This window comes from Crinia signifera, chromosome 5 (assembly GCF_055691185.1).
Source record: "Crinia signifera chromosome 5, ASM5569118v1, whole genome shotgun sequence".
Classification (NCBI taxonomy): domain Eukaryota; kingdom Metazoa; phylum Chordata; class Amphibia; order Anura; family Myobatrachidae; genus Crinia; species Crinia signifera.
Window position 1 is genome coordinate 238619539 of NC_139221.1, and position 18449 is coordinate 238637987.

Here is an 18449-nt window from a genome sequence, read left to right on the forward strand (position 1 = left end):
CATAGTTTGGAGAATTTATCCTGTATTCTAAGCCTGTTAACAACATGGTCATTTACTAGGCCTGAAAGAAATGGGCTGTAACCCTTCAAGTGCCAACATCTCTGTGAGAGATGTGCAAAATATCCATTAACCCCTTGAGTGGGATGCCCGCAGCGGGCTGTCCCGGAAAATTTCCAGGCATACCACAAATATGAAATTGGTGCGCGCTAGTGGTGTCTAGATGTGCACCACTGGCGCAGCACCTTTAGAGCCCCCCCCCCCCCCCCAGTCTTTCTCCCAACCCTCCCATCAACTGTGCTCCGGCGATCGCACACCGCTCCTGCTCCCCAGCTGCCTGCCGCCATACCTTTAGTAGCAATGACGTCGGCGGCAGGCTCGGGAGCGCTAAGGCACCCGAGTCCTCCTGAGCCGCCGCGAACATCCCCCAGCCTGCCACCGACGTCACTGCTGAATGTGGCAGGCCGGCGGCTAAGGCAGCGGGGACATCGGCGACAGGGAAGCTCCGGCGTCACGCCGGGGCAGAGGTGAAGGAGGGGGGCTTCCAACTGTGGTGGGTTTTCCTGGGGCAGGACAAACCTGCCCTGGTAGGTTTGTCCTGCCCCAGCAAAACCTACCACTCAAGGGGTTGAAGATGCCATCGTCACTCTTATTTGTTATTCACTGATGTGAATGTACAAATATTCTCTGTAAAGCGCTGCAGATTATGTATGCGCTATATAAGACACTGTTAATAAATAAACTATATAAATTCAAATAATTTTTTTTGTAAAAAAAAGATTATATTTCCTATATAAGCTAAACACACTAATTTATCATGACTTAAAACATTTCCACCAAGTACTACGGGGACACGGAGATATGCTACTAGTAACCTAGGATACGACGCCCCTGGGAGATCACATCCAGTGCGATACACGTATATAGCGTGATTACGTAGGCACGCTATACATGCATGGAGACTACGCATGGAGACACGGCCTCATATCACGTGGCATGCGTCTATACTGGTGACGCAACCACACATCCATGGAGACTGTTACTACGGCTGGGGACGCGGCCGTATATCACGCGGCTCGCGCCCACACGGATGACGCGATGGTGTAACATGGAGCTTGTTGCTATGGCCGGGGACGCGGCCGTGTATCACGTGGCTCGCGTCTATATGGATGATGCGATGATATGCCACGTGACCCCAAGCCGGACAATGATAGGCAGCTTCATGTAACAGATCACTGTAACCCCCAATGAATGCGGGAGGCATGGAGGGGGCTTAACCAATAGAGATAGTAGCACTGTTTCCCCGCGAAACCTTGGTGGCTTAAATAGACATTGTGTGATACATAGCAGATACTGGTGAACAATCACAGGCGAAACGTGCGTCCAGGCTGGAGCAGCTGTCACGGAGGGAAGGCTGCCATCTATGGCAAAATACGAAGCAGACACATGATGAGTATTGCATGAAATCTTTTTATTTCCATCACACCTGTTGAAAGAACTGAGGCTCTCTAATTCTGTTTGTACTAAATCTAAGCTTCACATTTGCAGTTATACTGAATTCTGTTTGGAAGCCACAGGTTTATGAGACCCATGTAGGGAACTTAACAGAGAATGATATAAAGTATGAGAATAGTACAAAGTATATTAATGTTCAAAGTTTGATGATAACTAAAATATGATGCACCTATGTATAGGGAATATATCTATCTCTTACTAAGGGACTCTCATTGAACCCAGTCACTATTAGATCCCCTGCGCTGGTTTTTCACTAACAGGGGTGATATGTCAGACTGGAGAACAACAGCAGATCCCTATTTGCTTCCTTCCAACTGCTCTCACTATTTTGGTCTCAAACAGTATCACCCCCTCATTCGGCTCGTTCACTGTCCCAGAGACACACGGCCGGAAAGCAGGAATGATCTGAGACCAAAGAGAACAATTTGTTTCAATCTCTAACTTTACCCTACATGTGCATCCAGGTTGTGAATTTACCATGCTTCGTATATATGTACAATATGTAGAAATAATACAAGCTAAGCCATCCAGTACCACAGAGATATATACTGTGTGTAGCCCCCGTGACAGCCACCTTAACATCACTTATATTTCGCCATAATTTTATGGTCTCAGACTTTAATATTTTACTTTATTACCTTTTCAATTCACTATATTGATCAATTAAGTTTCACATATTATATTTTTTTGTCACGCTCATTCAAAAAACTAAAAAAATTAAAAATCAGCCAGGCTATCATAATGCCTCATGGGATAATATCCCTTTATTGAGAACATGTTGGACCGAGGCTGATACAAACACTACTAACATAATTGAATTCAATTTAACTTCATTGAATTGATACACTACCATATTCTGCTATATATTGTCACACACAGAAATCTTTCTAACATTTAGATAAAATTAATTTCCTCTTTTCCTTCTCTAAAAAGTCACTATAAAATAGAATTGTGTTGGAGGTTGTATAGAGAGTCCTAATAAACTTTTAACGTATATCAATAAAAATTTTAATATTTTAATAAGTTGTGCCCCAACAAAGAGAGTAATCTTTCCCTGTCTATATATAAGTGTACTATATTATGACTCATGGGAGCACCACCAACAAATGAAGATGCATTAGGACAATAGAAGTCAGGAATTATCGCTATAGTTGGTTTATAGATTGTAGAAAATTATATAAATCAGTGCTAGTCAGGGCCGGTGTAAGGCTTCTCAGCACCCTAGGCAAAACTTCAACCTACTCCCACCCTCCCCACCCAAAAAAAAAATCATGTGGTCCTCCCAGCCCCCCAGACGCCCTCTGCACCCTCCCCTTTGCCACCCAAACAGAGTACAAGGAGGAGGGGGCAGTAATGTAGGGAAGTGTGTCTCAAGGAAAAGTATAAAGGTGAGGTATTGGAAGTTCCACAGTCGCCACCTGCATTGAGTACAACAAGGATTCTCATAGACAGATTTGATTTTTTGATTTGCAGACTTGGTGGCGCCCCCCCCAGATCCCGGCGCCCTAGGCAGCTGCCTAAAGCTGCCTAATGATAGAGCCGGCCCTGGTGCTAGTCTCCCCCCTCAGCGTTTTTCCTATATAAGGTAAACATTACAGGTCATTATAATGAATAACATTGTTTGCTTGCCAATTTTCACACCAATTGTGAGAAATTCCCTTAGCACTCAAAGGGTTAATATAATAGTCCTGGACGTTAAAGATTGAGGCAACCACCCTTTTCGCCAGCAGTAATTTAAAACTCGATATAAAATAAGATAGAAGTAAACATAACTTAAACATAAAATCAGGAAACTAATTAAAAGTTTGTATATGATAACTTATTATATTATTTCACAGTACTGTATATTACCTTTCCCTTCCACAGCACAAAGCATGAGAACCTGGAAAGTATGGGGTTAGCTCACATAAGCAGCAGAAGCAGCAGCTACTTTTTCCTTTAAAAAGAGACTAGAGCGGGTCATAGGTTAAAATAAATGTGAGGCAAACAAGTTTCATATCTATTTTGTGTTTAGATTGATGCAACTCATTCATCTCTATTTTCTTGACCTCTCCAGCTATCAATCTCACTGTAATGTTCTCATTGCCAAGATAAAGTTTACAGATGTGTTTATCATAAATATAGCCCACAGATATAATTGTCTTGTGTTCTTTTTTTTCTCTTAGTTAAAAGGTTACTGTACAGTAAATTCTCTCTCTCTCTCTCTATATATATATATATATATATAACTATAAAGATATACATCTATATATATATATATATATATATATATATATATATATATAAATATATATACATGCACACAGCAAAGTATGGGCAAGCACTCCTCAACCAGTTTACTCACGTGGGGTGCCTTCCCATCGGTACTCGTTATCCTGACGAAGGTGTCTGGAACCCCCGAAACGTAGATTAAATATGTTTCACCAGGCGTAAAGCTGTTTCTTGGGTCCTTGAGTGCCGCCGGCCACACCAGAGTATATATATATATATATATATATATATATATACTGTATATATATATATATATATATATATATATATATAAAATCACATTTCCTCTTAAATACTGTATGCTATTTGCTGATGTAAGAAGGGCTATATTAGTGATGGATGAGAGGTAAAATATTCCTTGCGCCCCTGGGACAGCTTCACACATGTACTGTGTAGACATGTTCTAGGATAGATTCATCTCTTTCCTATACATTGACTTGGGAAGCTGTTTAGTATGTTCAGTGGGAATTGTATGTGTAATAGAAAACTGTAAATCCAATCCTGGGCTCTTTATGGTGTATTGTGTTACACTGGAGAAAACTGAGCAATACCCTCACATAATGTAGATTGGTATATAGAAGGTCAGTGATGTATTTTTCAGGTGAAACAAACAATATGTGAAACAATCTTGAAATGAGAGAAATTCAATATTATGTTACTGTAACATGGGGACACTAGAAGATGAGATAATGATATACAATTAAGCAATGTAAACGTAGCAACATTTTAGATGTACAATACAGATAGAGCCATCCTCATCCAGCCCTTTAATAGGAGCCAGAGCTGTCGGACTTAATCCTATGCTAATCCCTACTGCATTGTTCTGTGTATTGTATTGCAGCTGAGAACAATAGGTCTTGGTGAGCTATGGCTATCCAGAGATGGCTAGTTGAAGAAGGCTCCATCTGTATGTACTCGATGGACAAGACATAGCCCTAAACAGCACACTTCCAACCATATGTTGAATTGCCCACTTTGGAACAGTAGCATTTGTGCCAGCTGTGCATTAGGAATTTTAAGTGTGTATGGTGGTGCTCCATGCCTCAATGGTAACATAGTGTATTAACAATGGGCCTGGTTCAGACTTGTATAACAACCCAATGGTTAGCGCACAAGTCTGAAAGAGGGGACACTGCGCATGTGCGGAACAGGGTCCTGCATCCTTGCATGCATTGTCCTCTAAGCCCCAGCCTGACTGACAAGCTCAGGGCAGTTGTGGGTGAGCAGCAATATTCTCACTCTATACCCACTGGGATGGTAAAGTATGAACAAGTCTTCTTTTTAAAAAGGATTGATGGTCATGCTAGTATTTTTAGTTCCACAGTAGATGGAAGGCTTCATGTTGAATACTCCTATTACGTTCCATTATATGTTGTCGCTACTATTCGTCAAAATGTTTTTGAGATTGCATTACCATATGTCATTTGCCAGACTACTGAGGAAGCAAATTTATGTAAAATCATATACATACAGTATATATTCTGATTCTGTAACTCTACGTACGTGTCTGTTTTGTATTAGGATCACTATGAGAAGTCCAGCATGAGCAGCAGCAGTAGCAGTGAAGTAGCGAGCTGCAAGAGTGACATTTCCGACAGCACTATTATTTCCATGGATTTACTACAACCACACCACTGTGAGAAAGGATCTGATGTGTTCTCCACAAATCACAGCTACTCTGTTGATAACGTTGCTAAAGGTAAAATTACAGTGATTTTAAGGGGCATACAGTTTTTGTTTCACTCAACAATGAGTATTAGCTACGGTATAAATTTTGTGTGGTATAATAAATACAAAAACCTGTCTTATCAATGGTTTCACAGGATTTTAATATTACTCCTTAGGGTGATTTCCAGGTATTAGTTTTGCTTAATACCCCATTCACACCAGAAATGCAGGGACAAACCCGGGAATTCAGTTCCCGGGACAAGCAGGGACATTCCCGGGTTTGGACCCATTCACACCAGAATTGTCCCTGCATTTTCTGGTGTGAGAAGGGGGCGGGAAGGAGGCCGGCAGGAGGTGGGGAGGAGGTGGGCAGGCGGCGGGATGGCGGCGGAGGTGGGGAGAATACTCACCCCGGTTGCTGGTCCTCCGTGCAGGCCAGGGATCCACACAGGCGGCGGCGCAAATGACGGGACAGGCTGCGGATGAAGATGACGCAGCTCTCCGGCGTCCTCACTGCCGCCGGAGAGCTGCGTCATCGTCATCCACCGGCTGTCCCGTCATTTGCGCCCGCCGCCTGCGTGGATTCCCGTCCAGACAGCACACCGAGGACACGGAAACCCAGGTAAGTATACCCTGTACCTTTCACACCAGCCAGATCCCCGGGTTGAACCCGGGAACAACCCTGGTACCTAGCCGGGTTGAAATTTGCCCGGGATTTTGTCCCGGGAACCTTTCACACCAGCGCTAGTACCGGGTTGTTCCCGGACTCAACTCGGGAATTTAGGCTGGTGTGAATGGTAAACTATTTATGAAGGTCTACATCACCACCACCAAAATGTACACAGGGGAAATCAGTCTCCAATGTTCTGACTGATAAGCTCAGGCCATTTGGGGGTGGGGAAGGCTTGCATATGTCATTACTTATACTCCACATCACGGAATGAGAAATTTTACTTGCGGATAGAGAAAAAAGCCTCCAGTCATGTATTTTTTAACACAACCTTTATTAAAAACAAAAGGGCAGGTACAAACATACTCAGAGTAAAAGCTATTAGGATAGGATCTCCCCGTACCAGACCTTAGATATAACGTGTGTCTGAATCCACCTCCACTTCACTACCTCTGTCAGTTGGAGTACCATAAGGCTCAGATTTATGTCCTCTGCTTTTTTAAATCTAAACCACATCTCTTAATGTTATTATTGTTTATTTATATGGTGCTACAATGGGTCTACAGAGCCTAACAATATATAAATGAGCGAAACAAGAATGCACGAGTTACAGTACAAGGCAATTTAGGACAAGTACAAAGTAAATAAAGAGTTGCATCAGGGAGCAGGACACTGAAGTAATTATTAGGGTGGCAGAGACCAAGGGTTAGGTGCCATTAAATGGAGTAAGGATTGAAATACAAACGATATATATTCTAAGAAAAGCACATGAGAAGAGAAGGCTCTGCTTGTGAGAGCTTACATTCTAAAAGGGAGGGGCAGATAGACAGGAGTGACACAGAGGGGTAGAATGAGCATAAATAGAAGGTCAGTATAAGAGATGGTTGGGTTCAAGGGGGAAGTGGGTCTCATAAGCCCATTTGAAGTCTTGAAGAGAAGTGGAGAGTCGGATAGGGAGGGGTAGTGAATTCCAGAGATAAGAAGCACAGTGGACAAGATCTTGGAGGCAGGAGTAGGAGGAAGTAACCAGTTTGCAGGCGAGACCGCGTGCATTTGTGGAGTGAAGAGGGCAGGTGGGAGTGTACAGATACAGAGAGATAAGGTCAGATATATAGGTGGTAGAGGAATGGGTGAGGGTTGTTATGTTAGGAGGGGGGTTAGGCTGGGATGCTGGCATCAGTATTTTGACTAACGCGGTTCATCTCTATGTATCCCCTATGAAGATGATACTTTAATCTTGCTATACTCCTCAGATTTGTCACCATCTGTATTGGTCTGCATTTTCTTCCTGGATGTAATCTTGCCACCTCAATTATTTTCCAATCAGAATTATTAATAATAATAATAATAACAATGGCCAGTTGTACTGTATCTACCAACCTAATATCGCTATCACTGTTGAAAACTTGACAACCAACCCCATCCCCCAATATCAGTGCCTAAGGGCCTAATGCAGACCTGTTAGCAAGGCTATATAAGAGAATAGATACAGAGATTAATACCCCTGTACATATCTCAGAGAGCGCCACACAATTGGAAACACCATATAAATGGAAAAAATATTTTATTAATATCAATAGTATAAATCTATATCAACAATGCATAAAACACTTTCATATAAAACAAGTACATACATATACAAATATTCCCTATAGATTCGGATTCTGGTGAGTAAATTGGCCAATAATGCTACAGTAGAATTTCCAAATTTCTCTGTCCTCGGGTTAGATAAAAGGTATAAATTAATTTGCCCATCTTTAGAATGTACTGCAGAGGGAGTGATTATGTAGTATGACAATGCTCCTGAGAAATGAAGAATTAGATTAAAGCCGATACCAGTATAAAGTCGCTGTTTGCAGACTGCTCCAGCTGCCCCGGTCAGTAGTCGTCGCCTGTTGACAAACCGCTGATGCTGTAATTTGCAGGGAGCGAACCGTCCGCCATCAGCAGTCAGTGAGGATAGAAAACACTGAACTGCTGCAAAGTGGGTGTGATTATGCGCAGTGTAGGGCAACTGACCTGGGCGGATCATTTGCGCTCAGCACAAAGCCAGCAGAGGAAGCAGGTAGTGAGCCGCTCACCGCTCAGATGCCGTCCCGGTCTTTCCTCCTGATGAAACCGCTGAATGCCCCATAGCGGAGAAACACATTGAGGATTGGGGTTTACATTTATCCCTTGACATTTAAAATGTCTGGATGCACTTATTTGGCCATTTAAATTCAGCTGATTTTCAATCTGCTGGCCCGTCATCTAACCAACTACCGGGACTGCATCTTGCATCTGAGCGGTATAGTGTTTGCCACTTGAGAGCAGCCAGTAGCTTTATTGAATAACGTCCAATATCAACAATATTAAAGTTAAAATGTGATCTTCTCCATATATTGTATATTTTTTTTGCGTCTGATTAACTATTCTGGTTGTGAATAGTTTCGACTGTTAACAAGGCTGCAATTTTTGCAGAAGGACCAATTCATGCTGCACTGCAGGTGAGGCAGATGTAACATGTGCAGAGACAGTTTTGGTTGGGCGTGTTCAATCTGAAATCTAAATTGCAGTGTAAATACAAAGCAGACATATCATTTCAGTTTAACACTTCAGAATTATAAGATAATATATACAAAGATATTATAAGATATTATATACTAGTTACCAGCCCATCAAAATGACTTCAGTTCTGCCACGCAAACACTTGAATTCCCCACATAGAGGTGAGGAGCAGTGTTAGCCTTATTATTATGACAGATAATCAAATGTCGCCCACATATCTTAATATCCTTACAGGTTGATTAAACATTCGTATGGCAGGGGAGAGGATCTAGCCTTTTAAACGCTGTTTTTCATCTGTTTAATCTTTCTTAATTGATGCTAAGAAAAGTACTTATCACTATTAATGATAGAGCACCTATTAACTTCTAAGACTTTTTAAATGACATTCAAGTGACAGTTGAATTAATTAGCTAATTCCTGGTTTGTTCTCTTAATTCATTACATACTGTAGCTCTGGGATTCCTGCCATTTTTGGAAATCGTTTCATAAAGTACATATGTTCCTTTTGCTATGGCTTCAGAAGCACCAACTAGCCCCTCTCTGCTTGCCAGGTCCAAATTCACTCCACTCTTATTTATCGAGAGTGGAAGTATATACTTTTATCAAGGCCAGCACCAAGTAAAATGCTATTTTTTGTGTGTTTTTTAGTGTATTTTAAATGTGCATTATATTTTTTATGATAAAACTTTAATGGTGTTGATTAAGTAAATAAATGGTCATAAATTGATTGTGGTATTACTTTCCTCAAAAGCGCAGTTCAAATTTTTTTCTTTCTGGGAGGTATAGAACTGTGTTGTCCTGTATACACTGACAGCTGTTGTGTGTGACATTTGCACATGTGTGTGTGACTGAGGGAGCTATTTAGAACTGATCACTTCGCTGCTAACTTTAGATAGCTGTATCCCCGCCAGAGGGAAATCCTGCCGTGTGCAAGGCTTCAATGAGAATATTGCAGATCTGCGATTAGCTGCAAATCCATTCTCAAAGCACTCACCATCTAATGATTTCTCCAGTGTGTACAGTCCGTGCGTATCCCAGGACCTACTCAGCCAGTGCGATAGAAACAGGCTGATCGGGGCTGGAGCTGACGTCACACATCCTCCCTGAACACGCTTGGGCACCGCTGCATTTCTCCTGACTCTTCCAGAAAACACCAGCTTCCTGTCAATCAACTTACGAACGGCTTGTGTTTAGAAAAGCAGCTGGATGGCCTTGAGCATGTGCACTTCAATCTGTACGCATGTACAGTCATTTGATAAACGGCCGGTCTGCAAATCCGCAGCCCAGGAATAAGGTCTGAATAACCCCCTGAGTATGAATGTGTGTGTGAATAGCCACAGCTTCCTTACGGAAAAGTTCCATTGTGCTTCATTAGTGTAGAGCTAATTCCTATGTGGTTAAAGTTGCAGCCCAGTGTCTCTAGTACACTATGGCCCTTATTCAGATCGGCACGGTACGGCCCGCGTGCGGCCGTACCGCCGATGTTTGTGGTCTGCACATGCGCAGAGGTCATTCTGCGCATGTGCAGCCCCCTTCGCCGCAGACGGATTTCGTCCGCCGCAAAGGGGGCGGATAGGGGCGTGAGGGGCTTCATCCCCTCATTTCCCTATGTGTACGCCCCGCGTTTCATGGGCGTTCCCATGCAAACGCGGGGCGTATGCATGGTAATGAGGGCATGACGCCCTCATTACCATGACATGGGGGCGGAAAGCTGACGTCGCCGGATGTCAGCTTTCAGCCCCCATACAAGCTACCACACGGACGATTGTCCGTGTGGTCTCAGCTTGCGGGAGCTGCCGCGGCGTGCGGCCCTGCCTTCGATGGTCGACGACCATCGAATGCAGGGGGTAGCTCCCACCATGGTGGAGGCGTACGCCTCCACCATTTTTGTGCGGATCGCCAGCCGTCCGTGTACGGACGGCCGTGGCGATCCGTCGGGTGGGCGGCCCTTGGTTTGTGCGGTCGGAGCCCCGTGTGCGGCTCTGACCGCACCAACCAGAATAAGGGCCTATGAGAGGCATCCGTGGTGCGACTAAGACGCAACATTTTTTTTTTTTAATATTAAATTTTTATTGAATTTACAAGTTCAGATATGGACTATTATCAAAAACAAAGGAAAAAGGAAAGAAAAAATACATACAAAAAAAAACAAATATTTACATATATATGTATAGGTGTTACATCATTACCAGTATCAACTGTAGACTAGTACATGCCAGGTTGACTAAAGTAAACTGAGTAAAGGAGAAAAATAGATAGATACAGGGACTCTGTTAAAGGACACAGTTAATGCAGAAACAGAGAAAAAGGAGTGGTTCGGGTTGCTCGTAATTAATGAACAGAACTGGGATTTTGCCCAGGCGAATCAAGTACAGATAGGTCTATAACGGCATTATGGGAACATGGCTGGCCTGTTCTTTCCCTGTACTCCCTCCATCTGTTCCATTTAAAGTGGATGGAAGATGCCTTGGAGGAATATACGACATCTGATGTCTCAAATAGGAAGTGTTTATGGATCTTGTTTTCGATCATATGGATGGTTAGTATGTCAGGTGATTTCCAGAATTGGGCAATAGAGGCTTTAGCCGCGATCAAGATATGACCAAGGAGGTAATTATCGCTGCTAAAACGCACACCTGGGCAGTAGTGGAAGAGAGCAATAAGAGGGTCCATATGTACGGATTGATTTAATACATTGGAGATAAGGAGAAATATTTCCTTCCATAAGGAATGTAAGACTGGGCAAGCCCAAAAAATATGCAGAATGTCTCCAACTGAGCCGCAACCTCTCCAACACCGGGCGGAGACAGAAGGCCAAAACTGATGTAGTCGGTCTGGGGTAAGATAGGCCCTATGGACCAATTTATAGTACATCTCTACATGGTTGATGCATTTAGAAATCTTGAAGCTTGAGCGGAATATAAATTTCCACACCTCATCTGAAAAGACGTTTGGCAAATCCTTCTCCCATCGGCGTTGTGAAGGGAACTTACTTTTCAAACAACTGGAAATCAGATATTTATACCAGCGAGTGATACCACCTTTTGTGGCTGGAGTTTCAATGAGAGCAAGTAGTAGTTTAGGTATCGAGAGCTGGGCAGGGGGTTTGGGTAGGAAGCTACTGAGCCAATGCCTAATCTGTAAATACTTATAGAAGTCCTGCTTCGGGACATGGTATTGTGATTGTAGGTGGGAAAAGGGAACTACTGTTCCATCGGCAAGAATGTCATTCAGAGATAATAATCCTAGGGCCACCCAAGAGTCTACATTAAGGTCTGGGATTATATTTGCGATGGATTTCAATGCTAACTGAGGGGAAGGCAATGAGATGTTGGTACTAGAGGCAACCAGCCTATGCCATATAAGAAGTGTAGTATGAACAGATTTACATGTACTGCTTTTAGATGTGGCAGCTGTAGGGGGCAGTCTGAACAGTTCAGGGAGGTCAAGAGGATACACAGCGGCTCTTTCAATTGCCACCCAGGGTTTGACGCAATTCCCCAAATGCCAATCCCTCGCTTGATTCAATATACACGCAGAGTGATATTTTTCTACGTTCGGGTATGCTAGGCCACCGTCTATTTTAGAAAAGGATAGGGTGGTTTTCGCTATTTTAGGTTTAGCGCCTCTCCAAATGTAGGAGGACAGTAGCTTATTGAATTTGTTACTTATCGCGGATGGAAAGGGTCGAGGAATGGTCCGAAACAAATACATTAATTTGGGTAGGAGTACCATTTTTGCTGCAGCTATTCGACCAACCCAGGACACCTCCTGCATCAACCATTCTTTAGTAAGGGTGTTAAAAGCACGTAACAGAGGGTCATAATTTAGGTTCATAATGTCAATGTCCCTAGCTAAATTAATCCCAAGGTATTTAATCGATTTGTCTTTCCAAATATATTTAAATTTGTCTTTCAGGCGTATTAACACACTGTCTGGCACATTAAGCGGAAAAGCTTCAGTCTTAGTGGTGTTCAATTTGTAGTAGGAGATTTTCGAGTAAGCATCAAGAGTGTTTTGTAAGTGGGGAAGAGAGGATTCAGGATCCTCAAGACAAACTAGCACGTCATCCACAAATAGGCTGATTTTGTGGGAGACCCCACCTATGAGAGGACCTTTGATATGGACTTGGGTACGAATACACTCAGCCAGGGGCTCTATTGCCAACGCAAAAATTAGAGGGGAGAGGGGGCAGCCCTGACGGGTGCCATTTGTAATATCGAATTGGGAGGAGGAACATCCATTCGTAAACACTCTAGCATTTGGAAGGGAATACAGGGCCAAGATGGAGCTAAGTATCCTACCCGAGAAGCCAAAATGATGTAAAGTGGAGCGCAGGTAGCCCCAGTGAAGCCTGTCAAAGGCTTTTTCTGCATCGAGTGAAAGCACTAATAGAGGGTGTTTACGGGTTTGGCAGAATTCTATGACATTAATAACTCTGCGGGTGTTATCCGATGCCTGCCTACCTACCACAAATCCTACTTGATCCGGGTTGATTAGACTAGGTAATAAGGGGGAGATTCGAGTTGCTATCAGTTTGGCAAATAATTTTATATCTACATTAAGGAGGGCTATGGGGCGGTAATTTTGTACATTAGTGGGAGATTTACCAGGTTTAGGAATAGTAATTATACGGGCCTCAAGCATTTCCTTAGGGAAAGTTGTCGAGGAAGAGGCTTCATTAAAAACCGCGACAAGTATTGGGGCAATCTTAGCTTTAAATTTCTTATTAAAGTTGGAAGGGAATCCATCAGGGCCTGGAGCTTTATCTAGGGGAAGAGAATCTATGGCTTTCTCGACTTCACTCAACGTCCACGGCGTATTAATTAAGTCTCGAGCACTGGAGTCAAGTGCAGGGAGGGACAGGCTCTGAAGGAAATTGTTTATGACAGGTATGGTTGGTTGGGGGGTGTCCGGGTCATTTTTTAAATTATAGAGTTCCGAGTAGTACTCAGCAAAGGCATCCGCTATTTCTGTTGGGTCTGAAACCTTAACGCCTTTAGAGGTGTGTATGGCGTGGATCCGATCTTTAGCCCTACGTCCTCGGAGTTTACGCGCCAGGAGGCACCCTGGTTTGTTTCCTAAAATATAGTACTTCTGGTGGAGCCGATGTATGTTACGGTGCACCTCCGCTAGTGAGAATGTATTGACCTTTTCTCTAGCCGCTAGTAGTTTGTTAAATAAAGCTTTATTAGAGGGGTCAGCCTTATGGGCTGCTTCTAAAGTAGCAGCGTCTTGCTCCGCACTCGCAAACCGCTGGTTATGTTCTCTTTTGAGCCTGGCTGCAATTTGTATCGACGAACCCCTCAGTACAGCCTTTAGTGCACACCAGTGTATGAAAGTGGATGTATCCTCAACACGATTCGTATCAGTGTATACATCTAGGGACTCCTGTAATGCTTTTTGGCCAGAGGCTGATTTAACATGAGTGTATTCATCCTCCAAGGTCCTGGGGATACTTTACATTTATCCACCTGCCACAGAATTGCTATTGGGGAGTGATCAGACCAGCTAATCGGTAGAATGTCAACTCTCCTTACAGTAGCTAAGGTCCATCTGTCAACCATTGCTAAGTCTATGCGAGAATATGAACCATGAACCATGGACATGCGAGTAGAACGTGTAGTCACGTTCAGAGGGGTGTTTAGCCCTCCACAGATCGTATAGCTCATATTCAGCTAACAGAGAGCGAAACCGTGCCGAACTGTCAAGTTGTCTAGGTAGACTTTTGTGTTGTAGCGATCTAGACTTGTCTAAGACGGGATCTAGGACCATATTGAAGTCACCTAAAATTAATAAAGCTCCCTTACACTGCTTCCGTAGAGTGTCAAGGAATTTTCTGCAGAAGGACACCTGCTTAGAATTCGGGGCATAACAGGAGGCAAGGGTCACTTCTACATTGTCTAGTTGTCCCGTCAAAATCAAGAACCTTCCCTCAGGGTCAGCATGCTGGGTGGACAAAACAAATGGGCATTGACGAGCAAAGAGGAGTGCCACTCCAGCTTTCTTACTCGGTCCATTGGCAGTATAGCAATGGGGGTATCTTGAATCTGTAAAAAGGGGAGGGGATTGTTTATTGAAGTGGGTCTCTTGAAGAGCAACCACTTGAGCTTTCAGTTTGTGAAAATAATTTAGGGCCAGCTTCCTTTTTTGGGGGGAATTTAACCCCTTTGCATTTAGTGATACTATCTTAACCATATTCTAATATGGGGGGGTCGATGGTGGTAGCGATTTTTTGTGAGGATGTATAGTCACCTGTCCTGTAACATGTAACTGCATAGTAGAGAGCATAGAAAACAAAATACATAACATAGAAAGACACTAAAATAAATGAAAAACAAAGAAATAGAAAAAGTAAAACCTGATCCCAAGAGGGATCCAAGCCGACCATCTCTAACAGGTGGTCGGGAGTTGAAACTACAAGGGGGGTAGCAGCCGGTCTCCTACCTCCCTCAACAAAGGAAGGGGATTCCCCATAAACTAGGAACCGAAACTTTGGGAGAGAAATACTAGGATTAATCATAACCTCGTTACAGCACATATTGAAGGGAATAGCCTGAATCTGATGGAAAGATTATATATATCTATATAAACAAATATATAAAGAGGACTCTGCTCAAATATGAAGCCCATTTAGCTGTGCTTTAGGTCTCAGACGACAGTATATGGGAAGGAGTAGATTTCGCAGGCAAAGAGAGGGAAAAAAAAAAAAACAACAACAGTGGCAACTCTCTCTTTACCTTTCCCTTTCTTTTTACTCTCTTTTTTTCTTTTGAATGTAACTAACCTGCAGAATACACAAACCTCCAGTTAACACAGAGAGTTCTAACCAGCATCCGCAGCAGCCCAAGAATATCAAAACTTTGCTTCAACAGAGAGAGTATTATATATTGAGAATGTAAAGCTGGGACTGTGGGAGAGTATTTTGCGTCAGGAGCATCATATGACATATAGATATATGACACAAATGCAATTGTTATCAGGCCTCACCCCACCACCGACCAGTCCTGCTGAAGTCGACGAGGGGGGGAGGTGCCGGCAACAGAAATGGAGATGTTCCAAGAGGCCAAGATTTTCATCCCATCTTCAGCGTTGAGGATAGCTATGGTGGAGCCTTCCCGAGATACCAGCAGCTTTGTAGGGAATCCCCAACGATAGGGGATGTTAGCCTTCCTGAGGGCCGAAGTAATTGGTTGGAAGGAGCGTCTTTTGAGAAGAGTGGCTGCCGATAGGTCACCAAATAGCTGAAGATCCCCCAGCAGAGCCGATGATTCAGCTGAGGGTCTTGCCGCTTTCAGTAAGGCTTCCTTGATGTGATAGTAGTGCATTTTCATAAGCACATCTCTAGGTGCACCATTCGGGGCAGCTCGAGCCTTCGGCAGCCGGTGTATCCTGTCAATAAGGAGGTCCGCTGATGTAACAAGAGGGAGGAGTTTCCTGAACAGATCCATTGCATAGTCGTGCAAGCTGCTATTAGAAACAGTTTCCGGAATACCCCTCAGCTTTAGGTTACACCTCCGGGACCTGTCCTCTAAATCCGCCACTTTGTCCCTTAGCAACTTGACTTCTGCTTCCAGGGAGTCGTGTGAATCTATCAACCCATTATGTGAGCCGACAACCTCCTCCATCTTGGTCTCAAGGAGATCCGTGCGCGTACCCAGTTCGTTCACAGCATGCTGACAGTCCTGCACCGCAGCTCGGATTTCTGCTGTGACTTCATTCTTGAAACTCTCGAATAGTTGCTTCAAGGTGCCAACTGTAAGAGCGTCAGTGTCTCTAACAGGAGCAGATGTTGGGCTGGATGTCGCAACAGGGGGTGGCGCCGCCATAGTGTGTATGGCTGGAGAGTCAGACTTGACAGGGATAATCTCTGTATTTTTAGGTCGCGAGCTGTGGGGCGAAGCTTTGAAGAATGGAATCTGCGGGATAGGCTTTGACACTTTACTTCGTTTGGAAGGCATAATAAATTGCACAGATCATTAGAAGTGCTGAGTGTGGTAGGGTATGGAGAATGGGCTGATCCTCACAGAGCTTTGATGACAGATCGTTCCGTATTAGATTTGGGAGGCAGGAGACATTAGAGAATCTAAGTGAGCATGTTGGGATACTCTAGCATAATCAGTGGGGTTGTATGCCCATCATCCCAGAAAACACAGGTGTAATAACACAAATGACCACAGGGTGGAGCTCTTGATGCGAAGATGAAGTAGCCATGCTCTAATAAGTGGAGGAAAGGGTACATTTACACATCCAGTGCCCCGACTTCTGAAGATAAAGGTGGGGGCTCAGGAGCAGTGAAGGTGAGCACAATATAGCCCAATACAGTTGCCGCTGCTGGTTTAACACTCTTTTTTTTTTTTAATTATTTTTATATATATATATATATATATATATATATATATATATTTTTTTTTAATATTTTTATTTTATTTTATTAACTTTTGTTATTTTGTGGAGGCTTAGAGAGTTGCAGGAGGGCTGTATAAAAGTTATGGGCACCTTCCGAAGGCTAGGATGCCTCTGGGGGGCTGCAGATAGGCAGGGAGCAGGGACCAGACCTCTGCTGTGAGAGACAGTAGGCAGAACAGCCTCTTGTGAGGACGCAAGATGGCCGCCGCAGCAGGAGGGGAAGGGCAGGGGAGATAGCTATGGCGCTCACGGTCTCCTCACCTTCAAACCCCCAGTGCCAGGCAGTCCAGTCCCGCAGGAGTCTCAGGGCGATGGGCTCCGGCGCTAGTGCGCGCTGAACAGGTCCCCCGCCGCTCAATCTGGGTGGGTGCGCGGCACCTCCGTCCCGGAGCCCGGAACCCGGCCAGCAGCTGCACCATAGGTCCCGGCTTCAGTGGGGGAGAAGGCCGCAACCTGCAAAGACACAGAACTGTGTCCCCCGGCTCCGCAGCCCGACTCCACCCGCTCTCTTAAGTGGCTGTAGGTAGGGCAAGGAGTGCTGGTGCTTTTATCTTTCTGGGAGAGAGGGCTTTTTGGCAATAAAAACGGATTGGAAGCAGGAGCTATGTAGATACGTGACTACCTGCGTTCCCGTTCAGGCCACGCCCCCAAGACGCAACATTTTAAGGAAAATCTGTACACTACTTCTCCTGCAGCGGGTCACATTTTATGACATATAGATGCCAGTGTACAGATATGTCCTACCTCAACGTTGCTGCAGTATCTTAGTGCTGGGCATCTTTTTTGTGCATTTTATGCCAACTGCTATGTACTGTATCAGTGTTTTCCTGGAAGTCACTTTAATTTATTATTGCCAGTTTAATAATTGTAATGCAGCCCATACACTTGGTGAGATATTGTATACAATCATTCGATTTTGACCGATTCTGGCTGATAAATCGAATGATTGTATGCATTTTTAAGGGACTTTTCGACGCGATGTGCGGGCACGCAGTTGAATGTCATGTCGATCGAATTGTAGGAGTTTTTAACCACATGTGATCGCTCTATTACAATCCGTGGGTGGGGGGCAGAGGGGACGCATTTAGCGGTGTGGGGTTTGGGGAGAGGGGGCCCTAGGGACCGCTGGCAGCGTACCTGCCTCTCGTAACAGGAGGCGGCGGAGTAGTGTAGCGCTAGCAGTAGCGCTTGTGGGTGGTGGGAGTCAGTGGTGGCGGGAGAATTGTTTAAAATACTGGGCTGTCCTGTGATTGGTTGGGAGAGCTCAGCCAATCACAGGGCAGCCCAGTGTTTTAAACAAATCGGTACTTGTTTCCTAGCACGGCCACCACGATTTCTATCGTGGTGGTCGTGTCGGAAAAAATCGTGTCGG

The 18449-nt window shown here is 44.1% G+C and overlaps 1 protein-coding gene across 3 annotated transcripts in view; it reads left to right on the plus strand.

The window, feature by feature from the left end:
* Positions 1–18449, plus strand: part of NEK10 (NIMA related kinase 10) — a 335666-nt gene that overhangs the window by 234536 nt on the left and 82681 nt on the right. For all 3 annotated transcript variants that reach the window (XM_083188708.1, XM_083188706.1, XM_083188709.1), the window contains exon 27: positions 5305–5482. In XM_083188708.1, the coding sequence (XP_083044834.1) occupies positions 5305–5482 (178 nt within the window). The remainder of the gene's footprint in view (positions 1–5304; positions 5483–18449) is intronic.